The 27256-nt window shown below is 28.5% G+C and overlaps 1 protein-coding gene across 2 annotated transcripts in view; it reads right to left on the minus strand.

Annotated features, from left to right (window-relative positions):
* Positions 1-27256, minus strand: part of LOC129983700 (tyrosine-protein phosphatase 10D-like) — a 175415-nt gene that overhangs the window by 82060 nt on the left and 66099 nt on the right. For both annotated transcript variants that reach the window (XR_008785438.1, XM_056093287.1), the window contains exons 2-3: positions 6823-7072; positions 347-625 (exon numbers count right to left, since the gene is read on the minus strand). Coding sequence is in view for 1 of the 2 variants with exons in the window: in XM_056093287.1 (XP_055949262.1) it covers positions 347-625; positions 6823-7072 (529 nt within the window). In the remaining variant the exon portion in view is untranslated. The remainder of the gene's footprint in view (positions 1-346; positions 626-6822; positions 7073-27256) is intronic.

Genomic DNA, 27256 nt, shown 5'->3' on the forward strand with positions numbered 1-27256 from the left:
GTATTTATAAAACATTATTTCTAGGCCAACTTCTAGAAAATCAAGAGTTGGTCCACTTTCATTATTGATGCCTTATGTGTATAGCAAATATTTTGATCATATTTTCCCTTTTCCTACAGTTCGCATCAGTTCGTCAGCTTCTATCATTTCTCACAAAAAATTGCTCTCAAGAGGCATAAAGCGAATCTGTTCCTGTAAACTCAATAATTCAAATTCTGTATGTTTTATTTTATTATATAACTATTTACTACCATAAAGTGCACGATAAGATAATCCATTACCTCTGCCTCTATATTTCACTATCACATAAAATGATTATACGCATGAAAAAAGAAAACAAACTCACTGGTGGTAAAATTGGTGGTGACGAAAACAGAAGAATCTTGTCCATGAAATACGGAGAAGAGCTGTACTTCGTAGGACGCCCCCGGAGTCAGGTCCCTGAGGAGGAATGGTGTGTGGTGGCTGATGTAGTGGTTGCGCACGGGCGTCTCATCTTTCTCCGCCAGCGGTACCAAGGATAGCTTGAATCCTGTATAGCCTCCCTGCCGGGGTGCTTCCCACATCGCCTCGGCCACCTTGCCCCCCATCACTGTGACGTTCAGGTTTACAGGGGGATCTGGAGCTACAAGGAAGAGAAAGTTCGAAAATTTTGAGTGAAACAATATCAAATTTCAAAATCAAGAATAATGTTTTTACAAGATTTTCGACTAAACAAAGAAAAAGGTCATATGTAAGGGTTGGTAATGAAAGAGAATCGAAAAATCATATGTCCAATCAGAATCAAGAAATATTTTATTTCATTATCGTCTTCAACGGTTCAAATAAATAAATTTTAGAAAAATTTGTGGCAATTGCATAAATTTGAAATTTTATTATAATATTTAATGGAAGAAATAGGTGTTTGATTTAAAGATAAAATGTGTTGTAGTTTTTTTTAAAAAATTGCATCAATTAATGATATAATTAAAAAAAAGTTAATCATAGTAATTGTTTTTCGTCTTTTGAAATATTGATACATTATCAGCACATAAAAAATATACACATCAATCATTGGTTTTAAATAAATCTAATGATGCAAGATGGGCAACAAGGTTCTTTAAACATTTATATTTCGTGAATGTATAACAATTCTAGATTTAATTCCAAATTTCTACGCTTTGTGAAGTGATAATGCCATTCAACTATAACGAGACAATTATATCGTTACTCCAAACTATTTCATTTCCTTCTTTTGTTTGATAAAAAAAATTTGAATTCCGTTTTTAATGAATTAGGTTATGGAAAACAACAATGGATGAAATGTTTTTTTTTTTGTGTGTGTGTGTGTGTGTGGTATGGGTTTTTTTTTTTTTTTTTTTTCCTGGCTTGCATGTAAAATTAAAATCTTGTCAATAATTCCATCTTCTTTGGGAATATTTTCTTTCTTACTTTCTTTCTTTTTTTTTTTTTTCTTTCTACATTTGCTACATTTTTAGCTTTCATTCCATATCCATATTCACACTAAATTTTTTAATACTACCTACCTTTTTGTAATTAAGTTATTTACTACCTGTATTAATAGGCTATATTGATACTTTAAATAACTACCTCTAACTCAATTTTATGAACTACAACTATTGCTTTTTACAAGTTAATAACGAAAAAAAAAACTTTGATATCTTAAGATTTTTTTTTTTTTTTTCCTACAATTAATTATTTAGTTGCAAGTTATCTGTTATAAAATGATAAAAAAAATATGCTCGATTCAACATTCGAATTATTTTATAGGTTTCCCGAGAAGAATTCAAAATTCCTAATTGTTAGTTTTTAATAGCTCACCAATGAATTATTTAGTCAATAAATTTCAGCTTTTAATTATGAACGATTGAAGGATGCAATACTTTCAGGATAACCGCTAATAAAAAGAATTTTTTTATTCTGTCTTTTAATAAAGACAAAATAAATAAATAAACTAAATTATCGATAATAAATTAAATATCGATTTAAATATTAAAACTGATTGCTTAGAAAGCATTTTATTTGCAACATAAAGCGCTAGCATTCATTCTTCATGTTTATGTGTTTGTTCCCCAACAGATGGCAGCACGATAAGACACGAGCGCGATGCATTAGTATATATCACATTTGACCTTGAATGTTTGTCAATACAATACCAAACTTCTTTGTTCCTTGCGTATTAAATTTCATTAAATATAAACATTTTTTTTTTTTTGTATTAAGTACCGTTTTTTCATTTGTTTGGATCACTGACGATAAAATATATATTGCTTTTGTTGATGTTTGTGGGCTATCTTTAGGGGAAAATAAAATGACTGGATTTGTTGATAAAATATAGTATTTAAAATCTATAGTGCAGGAATCAAAAGAGCAGCTGATTGTATCTTTTGTTAATTGATTTACTTTTACTAACGAAATAAAAAAAAACTTCTCAATATTATACTTTTAAAATTGACTTCGAAAAATTATGTAATTTATTTCACTTTATTTATTATTTACTTTGTTTTTCAGAATACGTATTGCATTTAAATAAGAACATCCTTTTGCAGTGCTACATGGTACTAAATAAAATAAAATGTATAAACAATGTATAATATAAAATATATTTCATTATAATACATATATACAGAACATATAGAATATACGGAACAGTATATATACAGAGCATTATAATCATCAAATAAAACAGGAAAAAAATCGTTTATGAGTTTAAAAGCCCTATACGCACTGACTCTGCAAAAACTATCTATATTTTCTTGGCCTTCTCATATCATTTTAAGAGGCCTGATATGCAGAAATACGAAACGAAAGAAAGAAAAAAAAACACTCCTTTCACAAAACGTTAATTGACAATACCCTAACTAATCTTTAAAAAACGTTTAATTAATAATTTTTCCATTTCAAATTCAACACATTTGAATTTCAAAACATTCTTATCACTCTTCAAAATATTATTATTCGCTCAAAGCAAATTTTTGAAATTCTGTAAATTGTTTTCTATTAGCTCTTTAATGACATTCTAACGATATTATAAACCGGTGTAATGCAGTAAAAACAAAAACAAAAAATGTTTTGGATATCTATTTGGTGACCTTGTTTCAAACGGTTCTGTTGTCTTTCGCGGGAAAATTGCGCATGCGCGGTTGGTTAACGACAGAGGAAATTGTTTTTTTACGGATGAATGCTCCGACGGAGAGAAAGGTTGATGCTTTCATAATGGAGTGTCAAATCAACAAATGATGAACAATTCATCTTTTTTTTTTTTCCTAAATTGGATAGAATCAACTGGTTTCTATAATAATTCAAATTAGTCAGATTTTGATCGTTTATTTTTTTTAACAAGCCTTGGCAAAAATAATTATTTTTAAAAAACTTTTTTTCAGGAAAATTTTTAACATTTCAAAATCAATTACTTTTAAACATAGATACTGTCGCGTAACAATTAAATTATCGTTAATATATATAAAAAAACATTTGTAAAATTAAAATGAAAAAAACTTGCATTTTATTAATTAATTAATTAATTAATTTATTTTTTGAAATTTTTGATACAAGCTTTTGCTTATAATTTACATTGTTACTAATTATTCACGAATTATTTCTTTTTAATAAGCTTCAAAAAGATAAATGTGCTTGTAATTTACATTGTTATTGAATGATTTCTTTTTAATAAGCTTCAAAAAGATAAAGTCTTTTTGGCGTTTATTTAATATATTTTTAAGAAACTCATTATAATTAAAATACCATAAAGAAATTAAAAATTGAAATAACTTACATTTTACATTATTATTGTATTATTTAAAAATTATTTCTTTTTAATAAGCTTCACAAAGCAAAAGTGTTTTTGCGTTTATTTAGTATATTTTTAAGGAAACACATTATAAGTAAAATAGCTTATAAAATAGTTTTATAAAACCTAATTTTTAAAAATATTGATTAAATTGCAACATTATAAACTGTAATTATATTTCTCTTGATGTCAGTTATGATTCAAGGAAAATAACATCTCTTTTAATTCACACGCATTTAACTCGCATTAATAAAAATAGAGGCATTTTTCAATTTTTAAATTTCAATCCGAAAAATTGGAGCATTGGGAAGACAATTTTGAAATCGAATAATGAGGAGAATATGAAGACTTAGTGAAAATAAGCAATTCTATTTCTTTCATCCTGAAACAAGAATTGGAAGAACAATGAGAAAGGGAAAGAAAAAAAATGGAGATGGCCAATATTTCCATAAGAAAATTAGGAATAAGGATTAGAGATTTCAGTAAAATTTAAAGAGCAATGTACATACATATATCTGATATTAGGAAATTTCATTCGATACTAATGTTGTGTTACAGTGGCCAGTTTTGATGTAATAACTTGACACTGATACTCGATTGTACATGATATAGCCAGTAACCGATTTTTTCATCCGTCGGATTGAAACCGGATACTCAGTGGATATCCTTTTTCGCAATCCACCGATAATGATAGTTGATATTGATATGAACACGATTCCAAATTGGATGTTTCTTCGAATGAGTTCGCTGATTATGATGTACCTGAGTTCTTGAAGGATGGATGAAAAGAGAAAAGGAAAGACTTTGCTGAAGGTAGTATGTGCACCGTTACATGGGGGTACAGGGCAGTAATGTCCAGGGATGAAATACATATAATTAAAAAAATAATAATAAACATGCTCATAACGCTGCTTGGGGAGGTCGGTGGACTAGTCTATATCGATTTAATATTTTGTATTAGACAAATATTGTATCGTCCGTCTGTATATTTGACAATGAATGAGGTCGAGGAAATTGCAATCGGTATCAAGTGAATCCAAAAACTGATACCAAGTAACAGATACTTTTAGTGTACATCGCTTTGTAAACCTGATACAAAGTATCAAGTACTGTATAAAATTTATTTTTATAGAATTGGGTTATCACCCAACATTATTTTATGCGCAATTTAGTTCGAAAATTCCAGAAAAGGAAGAGGAAGGAAGGTGTGAGAAGGCAAACGTTTGAAATCCTTTGTCATCATACTCAAAAATGATCAAGATCACGTTATAATATAGTTGATATGCGCATATTTATTACGCAGTTTGATATTTATTTTAATGCTGCTTTTCTGAAACGCAAACCTTTTTATGTTAGTTCAATTTTGAACTGTCTAAAAAAGTCTATCCATTTATTTGATTGTTGTCCGTAGATTGAAAACAAGACATGTTCTTTTCCATAACTGCAATTACAAAGGCAAAGTTTATAAATCTATATTAAATTACACTAAAATTTCTTATCTGGTGTCATTGAGATCACAGTGTTTCTGCAAAAACTGGCTCTGAGCAATTCGTCTCATAAACATACGTACAAAGTGTCACTGTCTAAGTCTTTTTAATATAAAATGATATCTTTTGTGCAGAATGTATTTCATTGTCATGTCTTACTCATTAATTATGAGTAACACATGACAATCTAACTGTATGTGCACTGGATATTTGTAAATATGGAAGCATGCAAAAATATTATAGGACATTCATTTTAATCATGGCTCAACAGTTAGGCATGAGCAACATTTCTAAACTGGCAGACAAAGGTATGTGCTTCCAGTTGGAAAAATGCTTTGAATAATTTGTCAAATTATATTTTACGTTTCCCGAATCAATAAATGCACTTCTGAAAAACTTTACATTTTAACTTTTGCAATGTCTCCTAACTCTATTTTTGAGGCACTAGCATTTTAAACAACAAAAATGAAATATTCCATCCGTCTGCTATCAAAACTGACCTAGTTATGAGGCTTTAAACTGCATTATTAGCTGCTGCCACCAGATGTCACTCTGGACAAGAGTTGCCCGCTGAATGTCATTCTTCCCTCTTGGTGAGCACTGCATCGGTCTAAAACCGTCTGTCATAATATTAAAAGCTTTATTATTCGATCAGTTTTAGTGAAGAAAGCAATTTTTAGGTAGATTTCTAGAGGACGACTACCTATTGCAATGGTTCTCGTGACAAGATTTTAGGAAAATATATGCAGATCTTCACCGATCATGGCCCTAGGAATCCAAAACCACCCTTCGTTCAGAAGTTTCTACACATATATTATAAGTATGCGTATACGCTTTCCCCGTAACTGTAGTAATTTCCTTTGGATTTTAACCGGCTTAGAATATATTGTTAAAAATGTAGAAATCTCGGATGAATTTGTAAACGGAGCAGCTAGCTCAAAGGGAGTGGAAATGGTGGGAGTTGAAATCTTCACTTAGCTATAACTTCTTTAATATTGAAGATAGAAAAATAAATCAAATTAGCCGAATTAACGCCTCAATAAGACGAACAACTTTCGTGCTTTAAAGTTTTTCGATAACAGCAATATTTTAGAAGTTAGCGGCTAAAAAGTGATTTTCATGCCCTAATTTTGCCTGAAATTAGATTCATGAAATATTAGATGAAAAGGAATCTACCTTTGCTTTCCAGCTTGACGAAAAGGTTTTTTTTTTAAATGTTAACTAGTCAATGATATTTTGCTCAACCTGACTAATAAAATGTGGAAGCTATAACAATTACAATTTAGCTTTCACAATCGTTACAAAAGCGCATTCAATGGTTTAAACAATATGAATTATCATTTTTCATGCCGTTTCAAGCACTTTTCCAAACTGGAAACATATAAGTCAGAACTATACAGTGCTGAAAAGTACTACCGAAGATGTGAGTCCCAGTTAAGAGAGATCCTATTTAATATTATTTTAATTTTAAGGCAATAAATTTAAATGACTTAACAGAATTTCTGGTTAAAGTTGTAAAAATATGGATGCTTTAATTTTACTCACTAGTAGGCAGATCTTGGTTCCATATGAGCTTATCCTGAAGAGTAGCGTTGGAAAAATATAATTGGAATGTATAAAGAGTTCCTGGCAGAACATCGCTGATAGTGATGAGTTGGTTAATAAGGGATGAGTCCACTGTGAAGTTGGAGGCGGGGAACCCTTGAGAGGGGCCGTAGGACACACGGTACACCCCTTCCCCCGACGATGCCGCCTCCTTCGGGATTCGGAACTTCAATTCCGAACACATGCATACCTAAAATGAACAAACAAAGCAATGAAACATTTTTGTATAAAATAACACACATTATCGATTGTTTTAATCGATAAACACACAAACAGGAATCGTGAGTTAGTATAACATAAAGCATTTTGATATAAAACAATACGTATCAACAGATGTTTCAACGATGACACATTCGAGAGTAGTCTCTTCGAAACTTTCTCGCTTATCCTCCAATAAATGCACTCGGATATTATTGACGGCATACCATTGGCTATTAATAGTTACTGAAGAGCCTATTAGAATTAAGTTTTTAGGCAGTTACTCTCTGGGATGCGACAAATAAACAAGCACCAGAATATCGCATATGTAATTGGGAACTATTTTTCTTACCAATTAAAATAAAAATTCAACACAGACTTACTATTGTAGTGCACTAAGTCTATCTGTTTAGCTCTTTTGATTTCGTAGTCATTGTATTAACTTGTATTAGGTCGCAAGTGCACAGTTATACTCTAATCGGGTTTCGTTCAAAATTTGATAGAAATCTACGAATGCCAAATTTCATTCCTCTAGCTCTGAGCGTTTTTAGGTTATCATGTTCACAGACAGGCATAGTCCCAAAAATGTATTTTTCGGATTCAGGGCGATCTGAAACATAGATATTCGTCAAAGACCTGAATTCGAATCTTTACAAGACTTTCTCTTCGTATATTTCATAAACAAGAAAGTAATATGTATATGGTTACACAGAGATGAAAATATAGATTCGCATTTTTAAACGATTTTTTTCCGAACTTGGATAGTTTTATATATATATATATATATATATATATATATATATATATATATATATATATATATATGTATGTATGTATATACGATTTTAATGAAACTTCCTCTAATCACTTCGCATAAGAAAAAGTAAGGAAAAAAATCTCTTGGAAAGTTTTTTTGCAGCTTATACTTTAGAAGAAATTAAAATATGCAGCCATTGATAGAAAATGTATCTCTATTATGTTTAGAAATTTAATACCCCATCAATAACCGAAACTTATTTTTGAATTATTTTAACTATATCACTTCAACAAGAATGAATGGATTTTCCTTGAATTCACTATTCTATTAGCTTCTTGAAGTGTTTATTTTCTATTGTTAAGGAAATATTTTGCTTTAGAGTGATTGTTTGCAAATAGATTTGTGAAAAAGTCTTGTCGCATATCCACTATAAGAAGTGAAATTCGTCACGGGCATTTTAGACATCCCTTCAAGGAATATTTTACCATTGTTCAACAAACTTGCAGAAAAAAAGGAATGCAATGGATTGTGGATGAAATAACTGTCCTATCATAAATCATAAAATTTTAATAGCCTACAGCTTGAATAAAAATCATTATCTTCATGCAATATTAAGTATTCAAATTAATAAACGTAAAAAGGAAGAAATTATAAAGAAGGAAAGAAAAAAACAATAAACATTTGTCTAATTTTGTTTTAAAATAAATAATTGAACAACATTAAATCTAATATTAAATGTTTATGTCACTTTAATCGCCTAATTACATACTGGTGACTACTGGACGTGATACTCAAGAATCGAATATGGTAGACAAAGGCGAAAACGAAAGCGACATAAACATTTAATATTTACATTTAAAACATTTAAATGTAACGATCGAAGATTAACGGAAGGAACGCTAATGCTTATATCAAATCTTTTGAACACCAGTTAATCAACAAAGTAGAGTTGAGTTGACACACAACTTCTAAGTTCAATAATAAAATGTTTTTGCTTCCTTCGTTGCACCACACTATCACTGGATGAGAAAGGGTGATTAAGCTATTATCAAAACATAAAATACGTTACACATAGTTTATTCCTTTTTTACCATATGTCACAACTTTAAATCATTTACGAAAGGTAAAAACAGATTTTTAAAAAAGGAGGTTGGCAAACAGAAATGTTATTCAGAACAGTCACAATGATTAATAAATAAAAGTTTTCGAATTAAATAACAAAAGCCAAAACTGTTGAATATACCAAAGTAGAATTAAAACAATTCAACGAGAAGGGAAAAAAGACATGAAACTTGAATTACAAAACTGTTTAAGTAGAAATTACGAAGAAACACTTGTAATAAAGAAAGGAAAAGGTATTGTAACGAATATACGATATGTTATTAACAGGAATTCCGATACTTCAATTGCATTTGACATTTTTGTAGCATTTCAAAGGTAAAAATATTAAAATCATTTGCTTGGCTGAATTGTTTAAAATTCCATATTGTTTTTTGAGAAATATATCCTCCTAGTTGAACCTTTTAGACATTATATTACGTTATCTTTAATATATAAATAAATAATATGACCAAACTGATTGACAGTTTTATATTGAAAATAATTATATTGCAGTTTCAGATGGAGCAAATGGTCTGAATTTTTCTTGTAACTTACTGTTGCTCGTTAACAATCAATAGAGCGATGGAAATCCATTAAAAAGAACTGTACTGTATTAGAAAGATTGCTTCAAAAGATTTAGCTCAGTTATGTCAATTCATGGAAAATTTAAACTTATGTTCAAGTTTTCTTAGGCACTGAATGAATAAAAAGTAAAAGAACTTTCATGCGCAACCATAATGCCTCTCTTTATATTTAAAAGAAAACTTCTCTCCTATCATCCTACGCAAAACTGAATAAAAGCACATTTTTTTTATTTTCATCCAACTTTTCGTGGGAAATAATTTAAGATCCAAAAACACAATGTATATATTTACAATATTCTTTTTTAGGGCTGCATATTTTGGGCACAAGTCATTCTCTCACTTTCTATACGAGCAGAAAATATGACTAAGAAAGACCTTTCAAAAACACTGTTTGATTCTACTGAAAGAAACAAAAATGTTTGAACAAGAAACTGGGTCATATTGTACAGTCATTCACGACGAAGCGTGAAGTTTTTACTCTCTCTTTCTTCTCATTCACTGTGATCTTGGCAGATATATTTATTCACATCACTGGTCACTTTCCAAAAAGCGTAGAAATAGTTTTAACAATAAAAACCAAATTTTGAGTTGTCTTCGGATGCGAAAGCGTTATTTCGGTAAACTTCCTGTCTTTCGCCTGCTTTGAACTGTTGCCAATTCGCCAGGGAAGAAAGTTTATACGAAGAATAACTCATTCAGAAAATTGTCAACAAATATTCTGACGCATGCTCATTAAGGTCTCACCTGTCATTTCCTGTTTCAAAATAAAAGAGCAATGAATCAAAGAAACGTTATTTGATTTGATGGTGATGAATAATATTGAAAATAAGCCAAAAGAATGTTTGCAAGGTAGCATTCTAATTCACATTTTTCAAAATTTAATTTCGAATTACATTTTTTATATCAGTAAACTCACTTTTGTTCAAAATAGATCCTTTCGATTTTCTGACAACTTCCTTTTTATTATTTTTCAGAATTTTTTTAATATCAGTATTCTAAATCTTTATGATGATGATGAATAATTTAGAAAATAAACCCCAAAAAAAGTTTGTAAAGTAGCATTTTTCATTCTAATTCTCATTTTTTTAGAATTTAAGTTCGAATTACATTTTTATATCAGTAAACTCACTTTTGTTCAAAATAGATCCTTTCGATTTTCTGACAACTTCCTTTTTATTATTTTTCAGAATTTTTTTAATATCAGTATTCTAAATCTTTATGATGATGATGAATAATTTAGAAAATAAACCCCAAAAAAAGTTTGTAAAGTAGCATTTTTCATTCTAATTCTCATTTTTTTAGAATTTAATTTCGAATTACATTTTTATATCAGTAAACTCACTTTTGTTCAAAATAGATCCTTTCGATTTTCTGACAACTTCTTTTTTATTATTTTTCAGAATTTTTTTAATATCAGTATTCTAAATCTTTATGATGATGATGAATAATATAGAAAATAAACCCCAAAAAAAGTTTGTAAAGTAGCATTTTTCATTCTAATTCTCATTTTTTTAGAATTTAAGTTCGAATTACATTTTTATATCAGTAAACTCACTTTTGTTCAAAATAGATCCTTTCGATTTTCTGACAACTTCCTTTTTATTATTTTTCAGAATTTTTTTAATATCAGTATTCTAAATCTTTATGATGATGATGAATAATTTAGAAAATAAACCCCAAAAAAAGTTTGTAAAGTAGCATTTTTCATTCTAATTCTCATTTTTTTAGAATTTAATTTCGAATTACATTTTTATATCAGTAAACTCACTTTTGTTCAAAATAGATCCTTTCGATTTTCTGACAACTTCTTTTTTATTATTTTTCAGAATTTTTTTAATATCAGTATTTTAAATCTTTATGATGATGATGAATAATATAGAAAATAAACCCCAAAAAAAGTTTGTAAAGTAGCATTTTTCATTCTAATTCTCATTTTTTTAGAATTTAATTTCGAATTACATTTTTATAACAGTAAACTCATTTTTGTTCAAAATAGATCCTTTCGATTTTCTGACAACTTCCTTTTATCATTTTTCAGATTTTTTTTAATATCAGTATTTTAAATCTTTATGATGATGATGAATAATATAGAAAATAAACCCCAAAAAAAGTTTGTAAAGTAGCATTTTTCATTCTAATTCTCATTTTTTTAGAATTTAATTTCGAATTACATTTTTATAACAGTAAACTCATTTTTGTTCAAAATAGATCCTTTCGATTTTCTGACAACTTCCTTTTATCATTTTTCAGATTTTTTTTAATATCAGTATTTTAAATCTTTATGATGATGATGAATAATATAGAAAATAAACCCCAAAAAAAGTTTGTAAAGTAGCATTTTTCATTCTAATTCTCATTTTTTTAGAATTTAATTTCGAATTACATTTTTATAACAGTAAACTCACTTTTGTTCAAAATAGATCCTTTCGATTTTCTGACAACTTCCTTTTTATTATTTTTCAGAATTTTTTTAATATCAGTATTCTAAATCTTTATGATGATGATGAATAATTTAGAAAATAAACCCCAAAAAAAGTTTGTAAAGTAGCATTTTTCATTCTAATTCTCATTTTTTTAGAATTTAATTTCGAATTACATTTTTATATCAGTAAACTCACTTTTGTTCAAAATAGATCCTTTCGATTTTCTGACAACTTCTTTTTTATTATTTTTCAGAATTTTTTTAATATCAGTATTCTAAATCTTTATGATGATGATGAATAATTTAGAAAATAAACCCCAAAAAAAGTTTGTAAAGTAGCATTTTTCATTCTAATTCTCATTTTTTTAGAATTTAAGTTCGAATTACATTTTTATATCAGTAAACTCACTTTTGTTCAAAATAGATCCTTTCGATTTTCTGACAACTTCTTTTTTATTATTTTTCAGAATTTTTTTAATATCAGTATTTTAAATCTTTATGATGATGATGAATAATATAGAAAATAAACCCCAAAAAAAGTTTGTAAAGTAGCATTTTTCATTCTAATTCTCATTTTTTTAGAATTTAATTTCGAATTACATTTTTATATCAGTAAACTCACTTTTGTTCAAAATAGATCCTTTCGATTTTCTGACAACTTCTTTTTTATTATTTTTCAGAATTTTTTTAATATCAGTATTTTAAATCTTTATGATGATGATGAATAATATAGAAAATAAACCCCAAAAAAAGTTTGTAAAGTAGCATTTTTCATTCTAATTCTCATTTTTTTAGAATTTAAGTTCGAATTACATTTTTATATCAGTAAACTCACTTTTGTTCAAAATAGATCCTTTCGATTTTCTGACAACTTCCTTTTTATTATTTTTCAGAATTTTTTTAATATCAGTATTTTAAATCTTTATGATGATGATGAATAATATAGAAAATAAACCCCAAAAAAAGTTTGTAAAGTAGCATTTTTCATTCTAATTCTCATTTTTTTAGAATTTAATTTCGAATTACATTTTTATAACAGTAAACTCATTTTTGTTCAAAATAGATCCTTTCGATTTTCTGACAACTTCCTTTTATCATTTTTCAGATTTTTTTTAATATCAGTATTTTAAATTTTTATGATTATTTATCATATATGTGTTTAAATTATTTATTATACTGCAAGCAAAATAATAATTTCTAATGTTAATTAAGCTGAAATCATAAATTGTAGAAAGTCAAGGTTTATTATTCAATTGCTAAACTTCAATAAGTGGAACGTTTTGATTAACAATTCCTGACTTTATTTCAATTTTTTTTGTTTGTTTCAGTCAATACTCAACCGAAAAATTAATAAATTATTTATTAAAAATACCAATAAACCACCCATTTTTTTCTATAGATAAAAACCAGTTTAAAAACATTATGTGTAGGATAAAATTTGTAACAAAAATTCCCCACAATGAGAATGTAATAAATAGGAACCGGAACTTCGGGCAATAACTTTTCTATATAAGCAACATTTTATCTGATTGCATGAATACGGAACAACATTCAGAGTCAAAGACCTAAAAGACTCTTGTGAATCATCGAATTTTAACAGAAACGAGGCAAATCCGTTCATCTTCTACTGTCTACGTAGATAAATGATACACTTGTTGACAAACTGCAGTTCTTGTCATCGCTGATTTCACCAATCATAATAAAATTGCCCGCTGGTTATTGATGCTATCTGATGCCCAAGGTCAGAATGTTCCCTAAAAGGGCAAGAAATGTCCAAACGGAGGACTCCTAAGTGGGCTCTGATGGATGGGAAGATGACCAGGTGGGTTGATTGCAACATCCTTTCTTGTCAAATCCCACTAAGTCGCCCACTTCTTAGTCGGCACATAAGAGATTTTCTGGATTTGTGGTTGCAGAATGTTTTATAATGGAAATGAATCTGGATTAGAAATTTGTGGTTCTTCTTGGGAAGTTTTTTTAAGATAAGAGAATACAAAACGCTTACAGTGACAAATATGGAAGTTTTAAGTATATCTAAATGCCTATCCTTTTTTTTTTATTTGAAAAAAAAATCGGCTTCTGAATAGCGAATCGATTTTTCTTTTAATTTTTGTTCTCAAGAAAGTTTCTTAAAGAAATAGTCCCCCCCCCCAAAAAAAAAAAAAAAAAATGCGGAAGACAATGTTAAATATTAGAAAGTTTGGAAATGAAATAATAAGAAATAGACAGCTAATTGAAAGAAATTTTAAATAAAAGTAACAAACATTTTTTAATCTATAAGTGAATAAAAAATGAAAGTTTGTTTGTATATTTCCTTATATAAATCTACAGTCTTTGCCTGTTTTAATGAAATCTGAGCTCAGTGTTCTTTATCCAAGAAGGAGGTCATTATTAGCCTTTCGAAGTCTAAAAATTATTAACACATAAAATAATCGAAAATTTTTCAAGTTTTTAAAAACATAATCTTTTAATACTCTTTCATCTTGGTACAATTTTTTTCTCTAATTTGAATATTTTTTACAGTTGATTTAATCTGTAATAATGTTTTGATGAAATTCAAATAAATTTCATTACACCATCAAAAGAGCATTTTTGTCAGTGTTTTAAAAAAATGCTTTTTTTTTTTTTTTTTTTTTTTGACATTTGAAACTCCGAAATATAAATTTCAGTTCTGTTTCTTTCTTTTTTTTTCTTCTTTTTTTTATTCTGCAAGCGCACTAATTTGTTATAAATCTATAAAATATTGTTTCACAGTTTTATCAAATAATTAAATACAATTCCATTTTTATAGTTTAATAGTCAGGAAAGGCAAAATTCCGAGCTGGTCACCAAAGGCGGCTGGCCTTAGAAAATTTGAAATTCAAATAATATGAAATTAACAGCTAATTAGAACTGTTATATAAAAATAATGAAAAAAATTTAAATTTATTCATAAAGTTGAACAGAAGATAATTTTATAATTTAATTTTCAATGAAAACCTCAACATACACTTTAACCACTTGCAGAATGCCGTCGTTCCTATTTCAATTTTTTGAAAATTTGTTTTTATATGTAACTTTACTACGCAGACTTTTGTTAGATCTAAATTCAGAAAAGTGGTCTAAAACCATAAAGTTATTGAGAAACTTTACGATAATTCAATTCTTAATCTGTATTTTAGCATTTATAATACATTCCTTAGAGTGATAGTTATTACTGTTGACAAGGAGTTATGAAGTCTTTTTCACTTATTATTTTTGACTATTTGCATTTAGTTATTAAAATGTTAGTCTTCTGAGATTTTGAAAAACTCAGTTAATAATAAAAAACTATTTTCTAGAATCTTCTAGTATTAAAAAAAAGAAAATTTCGGTTGAAAATATTTGTTAAAAAAATACATTCCAAATTTAAGATATGTCGTACCAAAACTATTCCAAAATACGAAATTTTTCGATACGGTCTCCGTTAGTGGCTGCGACCTAGAATTTGAAAAATTATTCTACTGACATTAAGATGAAAATCCAATTAAAATGGCTAAATAGTTGACTGATACACCGCTACTTGTTGAATGCGTTATTTATCTTTTCTTATGAATCATCGGCGACATATTTTTCTTTCCATCTTCTGATATTTTATTTATTATGAAACTTGATAGACTGATAAGCTTCATGTATCATTAATTTTTTGATAAATAAAGTAATATTTCTTCAAAAAGAAAAACAGTTTTGGATCTATGTTTATTTTGCATTGAATAACAAGGAAATGCTATATTTTAGAAATCGAATTATCTATAACTGCTTCAGAAATTAACTATAATAAATATAATTGCTTCCAAAATTACTCTAGCACTGCGCAATTTATATTTACCATATTACAATAAATTACTTGAAAAGCATGTTTCTCTTTTCAATGTCATATCTCTTATAAATCAATTTACGAAATTTAGACGTTTAACTGGATCGATTCTTCGATAGTTTCCTTGAGTAAATTGTTATAACGCATCTATGAGTCAACATACTACCTGAAACTTTAATCATACACTCTAATAAGTGTACTTGTGTATTATTATTGTTAAGCTATATTCGGCGCATAATAGTTACGAAATAGCCTATTACAGTCAGATTTTTGGCGATTAATCGTTGAGACGTGATTAACATAAAAGTACATAAAAACTGAATGCGAATTTTGATTGCCATTTTTCCTTGACCGTTTGTCAAAAAATGGGATACAGAATTACAATTGTAGCTCATGTGAGTCAGTGTGTTTTTGAGTTATCGAGTTTGCATGCATTTGAAGGAACCGATCGACAGAAGGTCAACCCCTTGTGGGATTTGTTTTCAGATTTGATACAAAATATATATATATTTACATTTTAGATGTTAAATCTATGTTGTTGTTGTTTCTTATGACACTTGCCATGGACAAGCCCGCTGTTGCGAAGACAGCGATTTTAAGCCGGTGGGGGAGCGTTTCTTGTTTTTTTAGTAGCGCCAACTAGGGACAAGAGTACGAATTTGCTACTCGCGCATCACTCATTCGTTTGCACAGCCCCTTTTTACAGAGGGCACATTCACACATCTCACAGATAGAACAACGGAAGAACAACCGTGCCTAAACCGGGACTCGAACCCAGGATGCCCAAATCACGGGGAAGACGCGCTACCCCTATGCTACCCCTATGCTTAATTTAGCCCATAGTAAAATATTCTCTTATTTCCTGATCTAATTCCACTTTCGGTTTAATTCATTTCTTTGTAAAAATTACTGCGCAAACATCTACGTATCAAATGAAAGTGATATTTCCGTTGCCCTTCTCAAAGGTCACCAAGTGTACTGAATTGGCGCGTGGCCGGAAATCCCATGTTATATAAGACTAGTGATCATTTGTTTCGGCCCTTTCTTACTTCTGCTTTTGTGCCGCGCTGCGTCTTCTTGTAAATAATCATGCCTGTCTAACGGGAGAGAATAAAACGAAATTAAAAATACAAAATATCTTCACTGCTTTTCAAACCTGCATTCATTATCTATCTATCTATATATATATGTGTGTGTGTGTGTGTGTGTGTGTGTGTGTGTGTGTGTGTGTGTGTGTGTGTGTGTGTGTGTGTGTGTGTGGACGAACTGCGTCGAAGAATTTTGAGTCATCTATTCTCTTCCGAGTATATTAATGTAATAATTCGAAAACATTTCAATCCGGTACATGACCTTGTCCAGACAATGCAAATGTCAAATTTTGAATTCAAACAGTGGGAAAGTGTATCCAAAATTAATATTTATTTCCAAAATATGCCATATTGTGTTAGTACATTAGAGAGATACTCTTACTATCTTCTATCAGAGCAGATTCAGTCTTGATTGAAAATTTTATAAATGAAATCGCAACAAAGTGGTTTTATTCGATGGCTTCTCTGCATAATTTATTCTCCTGTACATAACACAAAACGCAACAGCGGTTTGAAATGAATCTCCCACCAGAACTTTTGCTCGCTCTGTAAATAAACTGAAAGAATGACCGCGAAGTTTGACGCCCAAGGCGAGAAATTATTAACAAAAAAAGGCCACCGCCTTTGTAGTTGCATAAAGGGATCAAGTCACTCGACAAGATTGCATTCAGATTTTTCCATTCCTTTGTTTCGACAACGAATTCCAGAAGCAAGGCGATGCCAAACAATAGATGAAATACCTCGCGCCTTGGTCCCGCTGATTTTAAAGACTTGATAAACTGTATTTTTTAAGATCGTGAAATGACTTTTTTATTTTTTAAATTTATTTTGAGAGCAAGGTTTTCTTAAATCTGTAATAGCCTAGTAATTAATTTGTGTACTTAAAAAGATGTTTTTTTTTTTTGAAATTCTTTCAGGTTTCGTTGCATTTGTTTATTTTTAAAGTGTTTCTGAAGTAAACACGCCCATCCCTAGCATGCACTTTCAGCTTTATTGGGAGCAAAAATCAGGTGAGATGAATTTAATAGGAGAAAAAAAATTCTACAAAGCACTAAACAGGCAAAAATATTTCTTTTAACAGCTTTAGGTTTTTTAAAAAAAATTTAAATTCCTGATTCGCAGTTCACAACGAAATGATCGTAAATTTTTTCATTAATATACTTTCTGAAGCACCATTAAGTTCTATATTTTAATACTAATGGACACAAAATTATTTTTAATGCTTTGTTATTGATTTAAAATAATATCGATCCGGCTGCGCAAGTGCAGTAAATTCCGCTTATGTTTGCAAATTTGTAAATTCAAGTAACGAAAGAAGGATCGCGGCTATCTGCTAGTAAAATTATGGCTTCAGTCTCGAACCCTCCCTTCTATTAAAAAATCATCGTTGTAAACGTATCTAGTGCTTTTAAATGTAACAATGAATGTTAAATATCTTCCTGTCGCTGTGATATAGAAGTTTCAACAGGGAAATAAGGCTCAGGTATGTACCATCAAATTTACAAAGCCTGTCCCAAAGCAGCTGTGGCTTTACTAAAAAAACTAATCAAAACTAAACCAGCAAATAAATAAAAATTAAGTTTTGGTGCTTACGACTAGCAAAATTATTCGAATTTTAGTCTATAACGAAATTAATACCTTGCAGTGTTAATATAATATTTATGGAATAACTTTAACACGATTTTCAAAGAAGATGTTAAGAAATACTAATGAAAATCTTTTTAAATTCTTGATGATTTTTGATATGAAAATTTTTAACAATATAAAGGGTTTCTCAACATGAAATTTGTAAATTTATTCTGATATACAAGCCTAAATACATCAGTGTCAGCAAAGTATAGAAATAAATCAAAGTTTTTTTTTTTTTTACTCTGTCCAGGAATTCATTGTATCTGCATTCTTACAGGAAGTTTCCAGGGATTATTTATCGATCTTACGCAATTCTTATTAACTCTAATGTTGTGAAATTTCGTTCGAATTTCCTTATAATCAACTAATGTTATGAATAACAATACTTTGCTTATTGATTCATTGGATATAATGGCAATAGAGAAAGTTCTTACTAAGCATTTGGGGTAAAGAAATAACAATGAAATTAGATCAAACAAAGAAGTTGCTGCCATGTTGAGGAGTGAAACCTAATGCAGCATACTTAAGTTGACTGCAATTTTTTTACTAACTGGCCGTGAATCTTAACTTGCGAAGGTTAAATTGTTACCAAGGGCTACTGTTCTCTAAAAGGTAATTAATTAATGCTTCGAGCCTTGCTCCCGTTGTTAGCCAGGGCGAGGGCGACCCATAACGAAGGTGAAGGCGACCCATGGGCAGACCCATTGTTTCCGACCGCATGGGCGTGGGCGTGGGTCTGAGAAAAGTTCTACGAAAAACAGCAGAACTGGAACAATCTGTCCGTAAATTATTTGACTCATAGAAAGAAAAATAGCACCCCGATTTTTATCTTTGTTGTAGTAGTCGACCCTCTTTCTTCTTTTTTTCTTTTTCCTTTCCCCTACCTTTCCTTTTTAGCTCAAAACGAAGACATCATCGAAATTCGAAGAACAAAAGAAGTCAATTACTATAAGTAAAACTGGTAAATTGGTCGAAATGAAACCGTTATCGCTTCTTGGAAAGGTCTCTGCCGGGCCATTCGGCCGCTGCTTTGAGAAAGTTTATGTTCTCATACGATTTATAATGCCGGCTGTGATGTTAATACAATAGGTAATGAAGAGATCTAAAGATATCGTGGTCCGTTAAGTCGAGTGGGATGTATTATTTCGTAAGTAAATAATGAATTTTAAGTGAAAGTAATAAAATTACAACGCATCTGGACATGACTTCATAATCCATAAATCGCTAATGGTTTATGTATCTCATTGTTTATTTATCAACTTGGCCTTCGTAACCTTTTTTTCATCAGTTATATCTGGTTTTAGCAATTTGTCCTTCATTTTTATAATCTATTTAGAGTCTTTATTATATTTATCAAATGAGGTATTTAATGTTTTAGAATTAATTGGCAAATACATAAAGTTTTGTTTATGATTCCTAAACTGAAATAAACAGTATTTTATTGGAAAATACAGTATTTGTAATGTAATAAATTCGTGAGGTTTTTATTTACTCCGTATTTCATTAGTAGCATTAAACATTATTTTACCGTAGAATAAGATGACATATACCAAATAAGGCCAGAGTTTTCTAATCCTTTTTTTTGTACAAATATTAAACTATGTTCTGTCAATGAAAGCTAATAATTTATTACCGTAAAAATTAGTGTCAATCAGAAAAATGACTCATTTCAATGTTAAATGCAAAAGTGCGTTTGGAAAAAAAATATACTTTCTTATTTCATTCAGCACAATCTAATTTATATTTACAGTAGTGGCAATAATTATAAAAGAATCATCGGTTTTTTTTCCAAAAAAAAGGATGAAAAAAATAATAATAAAATAAAATATAAAATATAACAATATAAAATATAGTATAAAATATAAAATAAAACAAATAAAATATAATAAGCTGCAAAAACATTTAATTTGTTTACAATATAAAATAATAGTTTTCATATAACTATTATTATTTGGTTAAAAAAACTATTTCTGCATTAAGAATATAAATTCAAAAAAACCGATTTATGGCAAATTAAAGTTTGATATGTTAATTCGGATTTTAGCTTTCGAAAAAACAGTCGTTCTGAATTTACAATACAAGTTTTTACTCTCCTTTCTCAATCGGTTTTGAAAATTAAATTATTATCAAAATATATTATATATGACTCAACCCTTTTTACATATTTTCAAAATATATATTATATTTTTCATTACTAAAATGCCTCTTTATTTTCTCTATTTTGTTTCAGTAATATATTTAATATTAATACTAATTTAATTTTTTAAATTATTATGATTTTCAAAGAATTGAGATTCACATGAATATTTGACTATTTTGGTAGTACATCAACTTAAAATATTTTATTAATCAATCAAAACAATATTAAATATGATGTTTCGATCGTTTCAAAACATTTGATTTGTCAAAAACAACAATATAAGGAAGATCCATTAATCAAAAACGTCACTAAATCCCATCAAGCTCTATTACGTTTCATTGAGAGGTTGGATCTATCAGACAACAAGGAAGTCATGGACATTCATCCTACGATTCAAGGATTCATAGTACGAAAACTCCACATCGTATGCGAAGTTTCTTATGCGCTCTCCTATTATTTTTTTACCATAGAAGTGATTATTCTAATTTCAAAATTGAAGGAGCTATATAAACTGAAGGAGTTACTGCTAACCTGAAGGAGAGCCTTAAATAAGTCTAATAAATCAAAGTCTTTTGTCAAATAAATAAATTTGTTTGGAATTCAAAGTTTTTGAATTATAAAATATTAGCACTGAAAATTACGAACATATTCAATTATTTAAATCATTAATTAACCCTTTAAAGGGCCATTTTTTTCTAGTCATATTATGTTAAAATATTTTAGGCTTGAAATTAGAATAAGAAATGGGATTCATTTAACTTATTAGATAAATTTAATTTGATTCATTAATTAATTTGGTTAATTAATAATTAAGTAACAAATCAAGACACATCATTTTGTGTGAGATGAAGAACTGAAGCATCTAAGTTTCTGTCTTTCTAAAAAAATTTGTCAGAACTTATGCCAACCTACATAATTTCATACAAAGATTGATAAATTTGGTGGGAAGCATACTTCCCATGGCCCTAAAAAGGGTTAAAGTAAAAAAATTACTTTTTATAATATATGGGAATTTTAATCATTCATTAACTGTTTATGTTATATTCCTCTTGACATATCCTGTAAGAAAAAAAATTGTAATATAAATAATTATAATATAAATAATTATAATAAAATTAATATATTTAATTGAACTTTATTATCATCTTTAATCTTTCATAATAATTAAAATATTAGATCTACAATAATTATAATTGATCTCTAGAAAATTCTATGATTAATTACTTTTTTCATGCTGTACAATTTAAAAACGAATAAAAACACGCATTGTTTACAAAATTACTAAAAATAATAACGAAAATAAATCATTAAGACGTTGATTATGTTAAAAATGTGTTTAAAAATTTCATTTAATTCATCAATTATTAAAAGATGAGCTCATAATGTGCATTACCTAGGAACGCAAAATGCCTAAATTCACCATTGTTGAAGACTGAAAATCACTGAGTGCCGAAACTCCAGTAAAATGCTTTGCCACCACACGTGATGCGTTGGTTAACACAAGTTACTGAACTTATTTTGATTACTCCAAAGTTGCCGTCCAGAGATGAACTCTTCATTAGATTTTCATGCCATTAAGTGGAATGGATGGAATGAGAGGAACTGCGTGACAAATCGTCGCCTCGAGTTATTTAATCATCTCTTGCTACATTCATTAGTGGAGGTGGGATTTGTTAATTGCTGTGTTCGTTCAACCGACAGTTGATGCCATATGTTGTTCGAGGCTATAGAAGCAAATTAGTATTTCTATCAATTGCCGGTGAAAAAATTTCACAACTTTTGGTTAATTTGGAAGATATTGTCTTAGTCTTAATCTTGTGTAATTCATTTGCAGCATTTTTCTCTCAATATTTTATAAGCAAAAGTTAAGGCAGACTTCGAGATTTTAATTATTTTATTAAAATATTAATAACAAAAGGGTTTTCTTTTCAATATTTTTTACTAGGTTTGGTAAGTAAATAACTTTTTTCTTCACAATTAGAAAATCTTATGATTTTTTAAAATTTATTAATTGCTGTAATTAGATTTATTAATTGTTGTGTTCATTCAACCGACAGTTGAAGCCATACGTTGCACGAGGCTATAAAAGTAAAATTGTAAAATTGTATTTCTATCAAATGCCGGTAAAACAATTTCACATCTTTAGGTGAATATGAAAGATATTGTTTAGAAATCATATGTAATTCGTTTGTTAATCTATTTTCGCAATATTTTATAAACAAACGTTAATTATTTAATTAGTTATTAGTTAAACAAAAGTTAATTTGTTAAAAGTTAGTTAAAGCGGACTTCGATTTTAATTACTTCATTAAAATATCAATAAAGTAAATATATTTGTATGTTAAATTATCAGTAAAATTAGCTTAATAATCGCATCTTGATATTAGATTTATTTCCATCTGAAATTTTTGATAATTTTGTGAAAGAAAAATTTATACTGCGTTTTGAGTTAAGGACAAAAAATAAAAATCTAAAAAAAAGAAAACTTTTTTTTTCACCAAAACTTATATTTTTGTTAATGCTTTTCCATTTTCGTAAACTTTGTTGGTACGTTTTTTCGCATTTTTTCCTTGGAAAGCAGTTTTTAAGAACAATCTTTATTGGGGCTTATAACATAGTTTTTAAAGACGTAACTATAAGGTAATCATCACACCAATATGTGTATATTTATGCATTTTTATATAATGTTTTTTTTCTATCTTTAAATATTGCACCACCCACTAAAAATTAACTTTTTTGTTTAATTTCACGTTAAAATATTTCATTTATGAAAAAATTAACATGCTTCATTGAAAATCTAATTAAACATTAAAAAGCTAATAGAATTTCGGTGTTACCACGACTAGAGAATTGTTGGTTCGAGATCCATTACACGGAAAAATTTACTATATATATAAACTTGGTGCATGTTAATTATTTAGAATTCAATTGCTGGTGTGGTGCTAAAATTTGGACTATACGAACGGTTCCAGTAGAACCTCGTGATATTGAAAAATAGATGTTTTTTGATATTGACAGATAGCCAGATGTCAAGATGTTTTCATTAGAATCTAGTTATAGTTCGATGTATCATAAAAATCTTTATTTTATTATCAAATAACTGTATAGTTTACAGTAAGAACATCAAGTATAAAAAAATAATATTCTCTAAAACCTTCAGCTATCACCTACATATTCCATGAAAGTCCATTGATTCAACACAGAAAATTCTAGAGTTTCAACTACAGTAACCATTTTATGATCAATTGTTATGAGGCGCGTTGAATTTTACGATAAAATACAAGCAAAACAAATTATGGCCATTTATTTCTTATAGCGGATGTTAAACATATAATATCAATTCACCTTGAAATGACTCGAGGTAAAACAACTTTCCATTCCAATGCATAAATCCTACAGCGTGTTTTGTTCTCCGTGAATTTCTTTAAAGTTGCGCAAATTCCCTTACGTAGGCACGAGACTTATATGAAAAATACATGAGTGTACATGATATTTAAGATATTGTGCAACTGAATTCTTGACAATCTTTCCTATTTTCGATCTTCACGGTAAATTATTAAAAGCATATTGTTAAGAATAACAGAAAAAATTCACGGATTGTTTTTCTTTTCAACTTATTTTATAAAATATCGTTTCATATCTTTCTTTTTTTTTCTCAGTATTTTAAAAAACCTTTTTCAAAATATTATCTAACGAAGATCTGAAAACAGGATGTTTTCCACGGTTGCGAGAAAAACGTAATTCGAAAAAAAAAATGATATTTCAAAATAAGAGTGAAAATTTTGAAAGTTTAAAGAAAATATTGAAAATTAGGATATCCAAAAAAGAGTTTTCAAACATACTTGCTTTTTGTGAATAATATCAAATATTTTATTTTGAAACGAATTTACATATATTAAAATTTGGGCAAATAAAATATATTTATTGATTGAATAAAAAATCATGAAAATAATGTAGCAAATTTGAACAAAGGGTTTTTGTACAAATTAGCTAGTTATGTAATTGAATAATAGTTAAAATTTAAGCATACTCATAAAATAACAACATTTACCCATAAAAACACAAAATCTTGATCTTAAGTATTTCATATCCTTTTGAAAAAAAGTGTGATTAAATTTTATGTATTAATACTTGTACTCGATCGCGTGCTTACGATAATCTTTAGCATTTATTGCATTCACATTTTATTAATAATTCATAATTAATGTACATTACGACTTGGAAAGAGGTCATGATGAAAGATGAATTATATTTCGAGTGAGGAATATTTAAAGCCGAATTTTCATTCAATATTACACATTTATACTTAACTTATTTAATGTAATGATGAAATTTTATAATTATTTTTTTCATTCTCTTACTAATGTGCTTGATTTTTCGAATTTTTCATACTTTTGTGCTCACGTTTACAATATTTTATTTTAATATTTTCAGTAAATTGGACGATTACTTTTACTAAGGTTTGATTCCAAATAAATGATATTACTAGAAAAGGATTCGAAAACAAAAATTTATTTCAAATTTCCATGATATTTACAAAAATGTAATGAAAATGAAAGACTAAAATGTTTAAAATAAACAAAAATAACTAAACATAATAATTTCTATTTTTATCGTATTAATAAAAGTAAATTTAAAAAAACTGTTTTCATTAAATTCATCACACCACTTTAACATTGTTCTGTTTGGCTTCTGAAGTACACGCCACAAAATCACAATGAAGTGATAGCAAATAAATAATTAATTTTTATTTTTAAAAAAATTTTCTCTATATTTATTCAGCTCAAAATAGAGACATTTGAATTTAAACTTCCAAATATATATATATAACTTGATAAGAAAAAGTAAAAATTATTTAAGAAAATTGAAGAAAATTTTTTCATAGTCGAAAAAGATATTTTAATGGAATTAAGAGAGTATATAGAAATAAAAGACCACTAGTTATTAGTATTTTATGTGGCCTACTTTCAAAACACCTGTCACAAATTCATATGAAATCATCATAATGGCTATAGAAAATCCCAGTATTCTCGAATATACAATATGCTATTGCAATAACTAAGCTCCTTCAGTGTTTTGTATTATTTTGTATCGAAAAAGTAAAATTCTGAATAGCTATTCCCTCTTTATGTTTAACCGACCTTACGAAGCATTCTATGAAGAATAAAGTGATTTACTTCAGACGTTTCTTCTACTCAGAGAAAAAAAATGTTTAGCTTAAAAAGAACACTTAAAAATACTTAAAGGCACTGCTTCAATAATAGTTTAAGCTTTGGTAAGCTTAAACAATTTCACCAAAAAGAAACAAAGCGCGACAATACGGGGTGTGCACCTCAACTTGCGCCGCATAAAAGATGGCCCAAAATGTCTCATCATTAACCGCCCTTCTACTGTCCTCACGCATGGCTTACAGGTGGCAAAAAATCGTGTCGAAATCCCCCCTATTAAAGACAAAGAAAGTAGACATACTTCTTAAGGCGTTGATGCGATTTCGCATATATTATCACGTTTGTTCAGGTTTCTTTATGAAACTATGTCCAATGCGATGTAATCCGTTCAATGTGATTAGGAAACAGAAGCATGCAAGGTGTGGGTGGTGAAACTATATTCGTGAGAAAGATACATCTTCCTTCCTGGATTCGCCCGACAACGGTATGCCACGACAAACGGAAAAGGTGTTTGCTTTCAAACATAATTCGATATAATTAGATTGCTGTGTTTGCAGAATACAGCATCCGCGTGTAAAGAAGTTACAAGGGTAATGACCGTTGCCATTTCGTTTGCGTAAATAAAACCTGCACTTCTCAAAGCAGCTTTGATAATAAATTTTTCAATTCTATACGAGTAAGAATGTTCTTTTTTTTTTTTTAATTCTGTAAAAGAGAGAATGTTCTTGCTTTTTTAATTCTAAAAGGCGAAAATTTTCTTGCTTTTTTTTCCGTTCTATACAAGCGGAACTTCTCTTTATTTCTGAATCTGTAATAGAAGGAATGTTCTTTCCTTTTTTCGATTCTATATCAACAAGTATATTCTTTCTTTTTTCATTTCTATAACAACTCGACTTTGTTATAGAAATCTTATCAAATCTTATCTGTCTAACACAATAAGGATTTTTTTAGCTCCCTAGCATAGAAAGGAATATTAACTTTGAATTAATGGTTGGTTTAAACATTTTAAAGCCTTAGGCATTTTGTAAATAAAGTTTCTACTACTCAGAGCAACTTTGATAGTAAATTTTTCAATTCTATACTAAGAAAGTTCTTATTTTTTAAAATTCTATAATAAAGAGAATGGTCTTACTTTTATTCAATTCTATACAAACGGAATTGTTTTTTTTATTATTATTATTAGAATCTGAACAAGATAGAATGTTCTTTCCTTTTTTCGAATCTATAACAATAAGGATATATTTTTCCATCTCTACAACAAATTGATTTTCTTGTACGCTAATGTAATAAGGATTTTTTTTAGCTCCCTAGTATGGAAAGAATAATTAACTTAGAATTAGTGATTGGTTGAAATATTCTAAAGCCTTAGGCATTGCACGTGATGACACCCCTTTTTTAATAAGCTGGTCAATTTAATTTCATAATTCAGTACATTTTAAATTTAATAAATAT

The sequence above is a fragment of the Argiope bruennichi genome, chromosome 9, assembly GCF_947563725.1.
Source record: "Argiope bruennichi chromosome 9, qqArgBrue1.1, whole genome shotgun sequence".
In the NCBI taxonomy this organism is placed as follows: domain Eukaryota; kingdom Metazoa; phylum Arthropoda; class Arachnida; order Araneae; family Araneidae; genus Argiope; species Argiope bruennichi.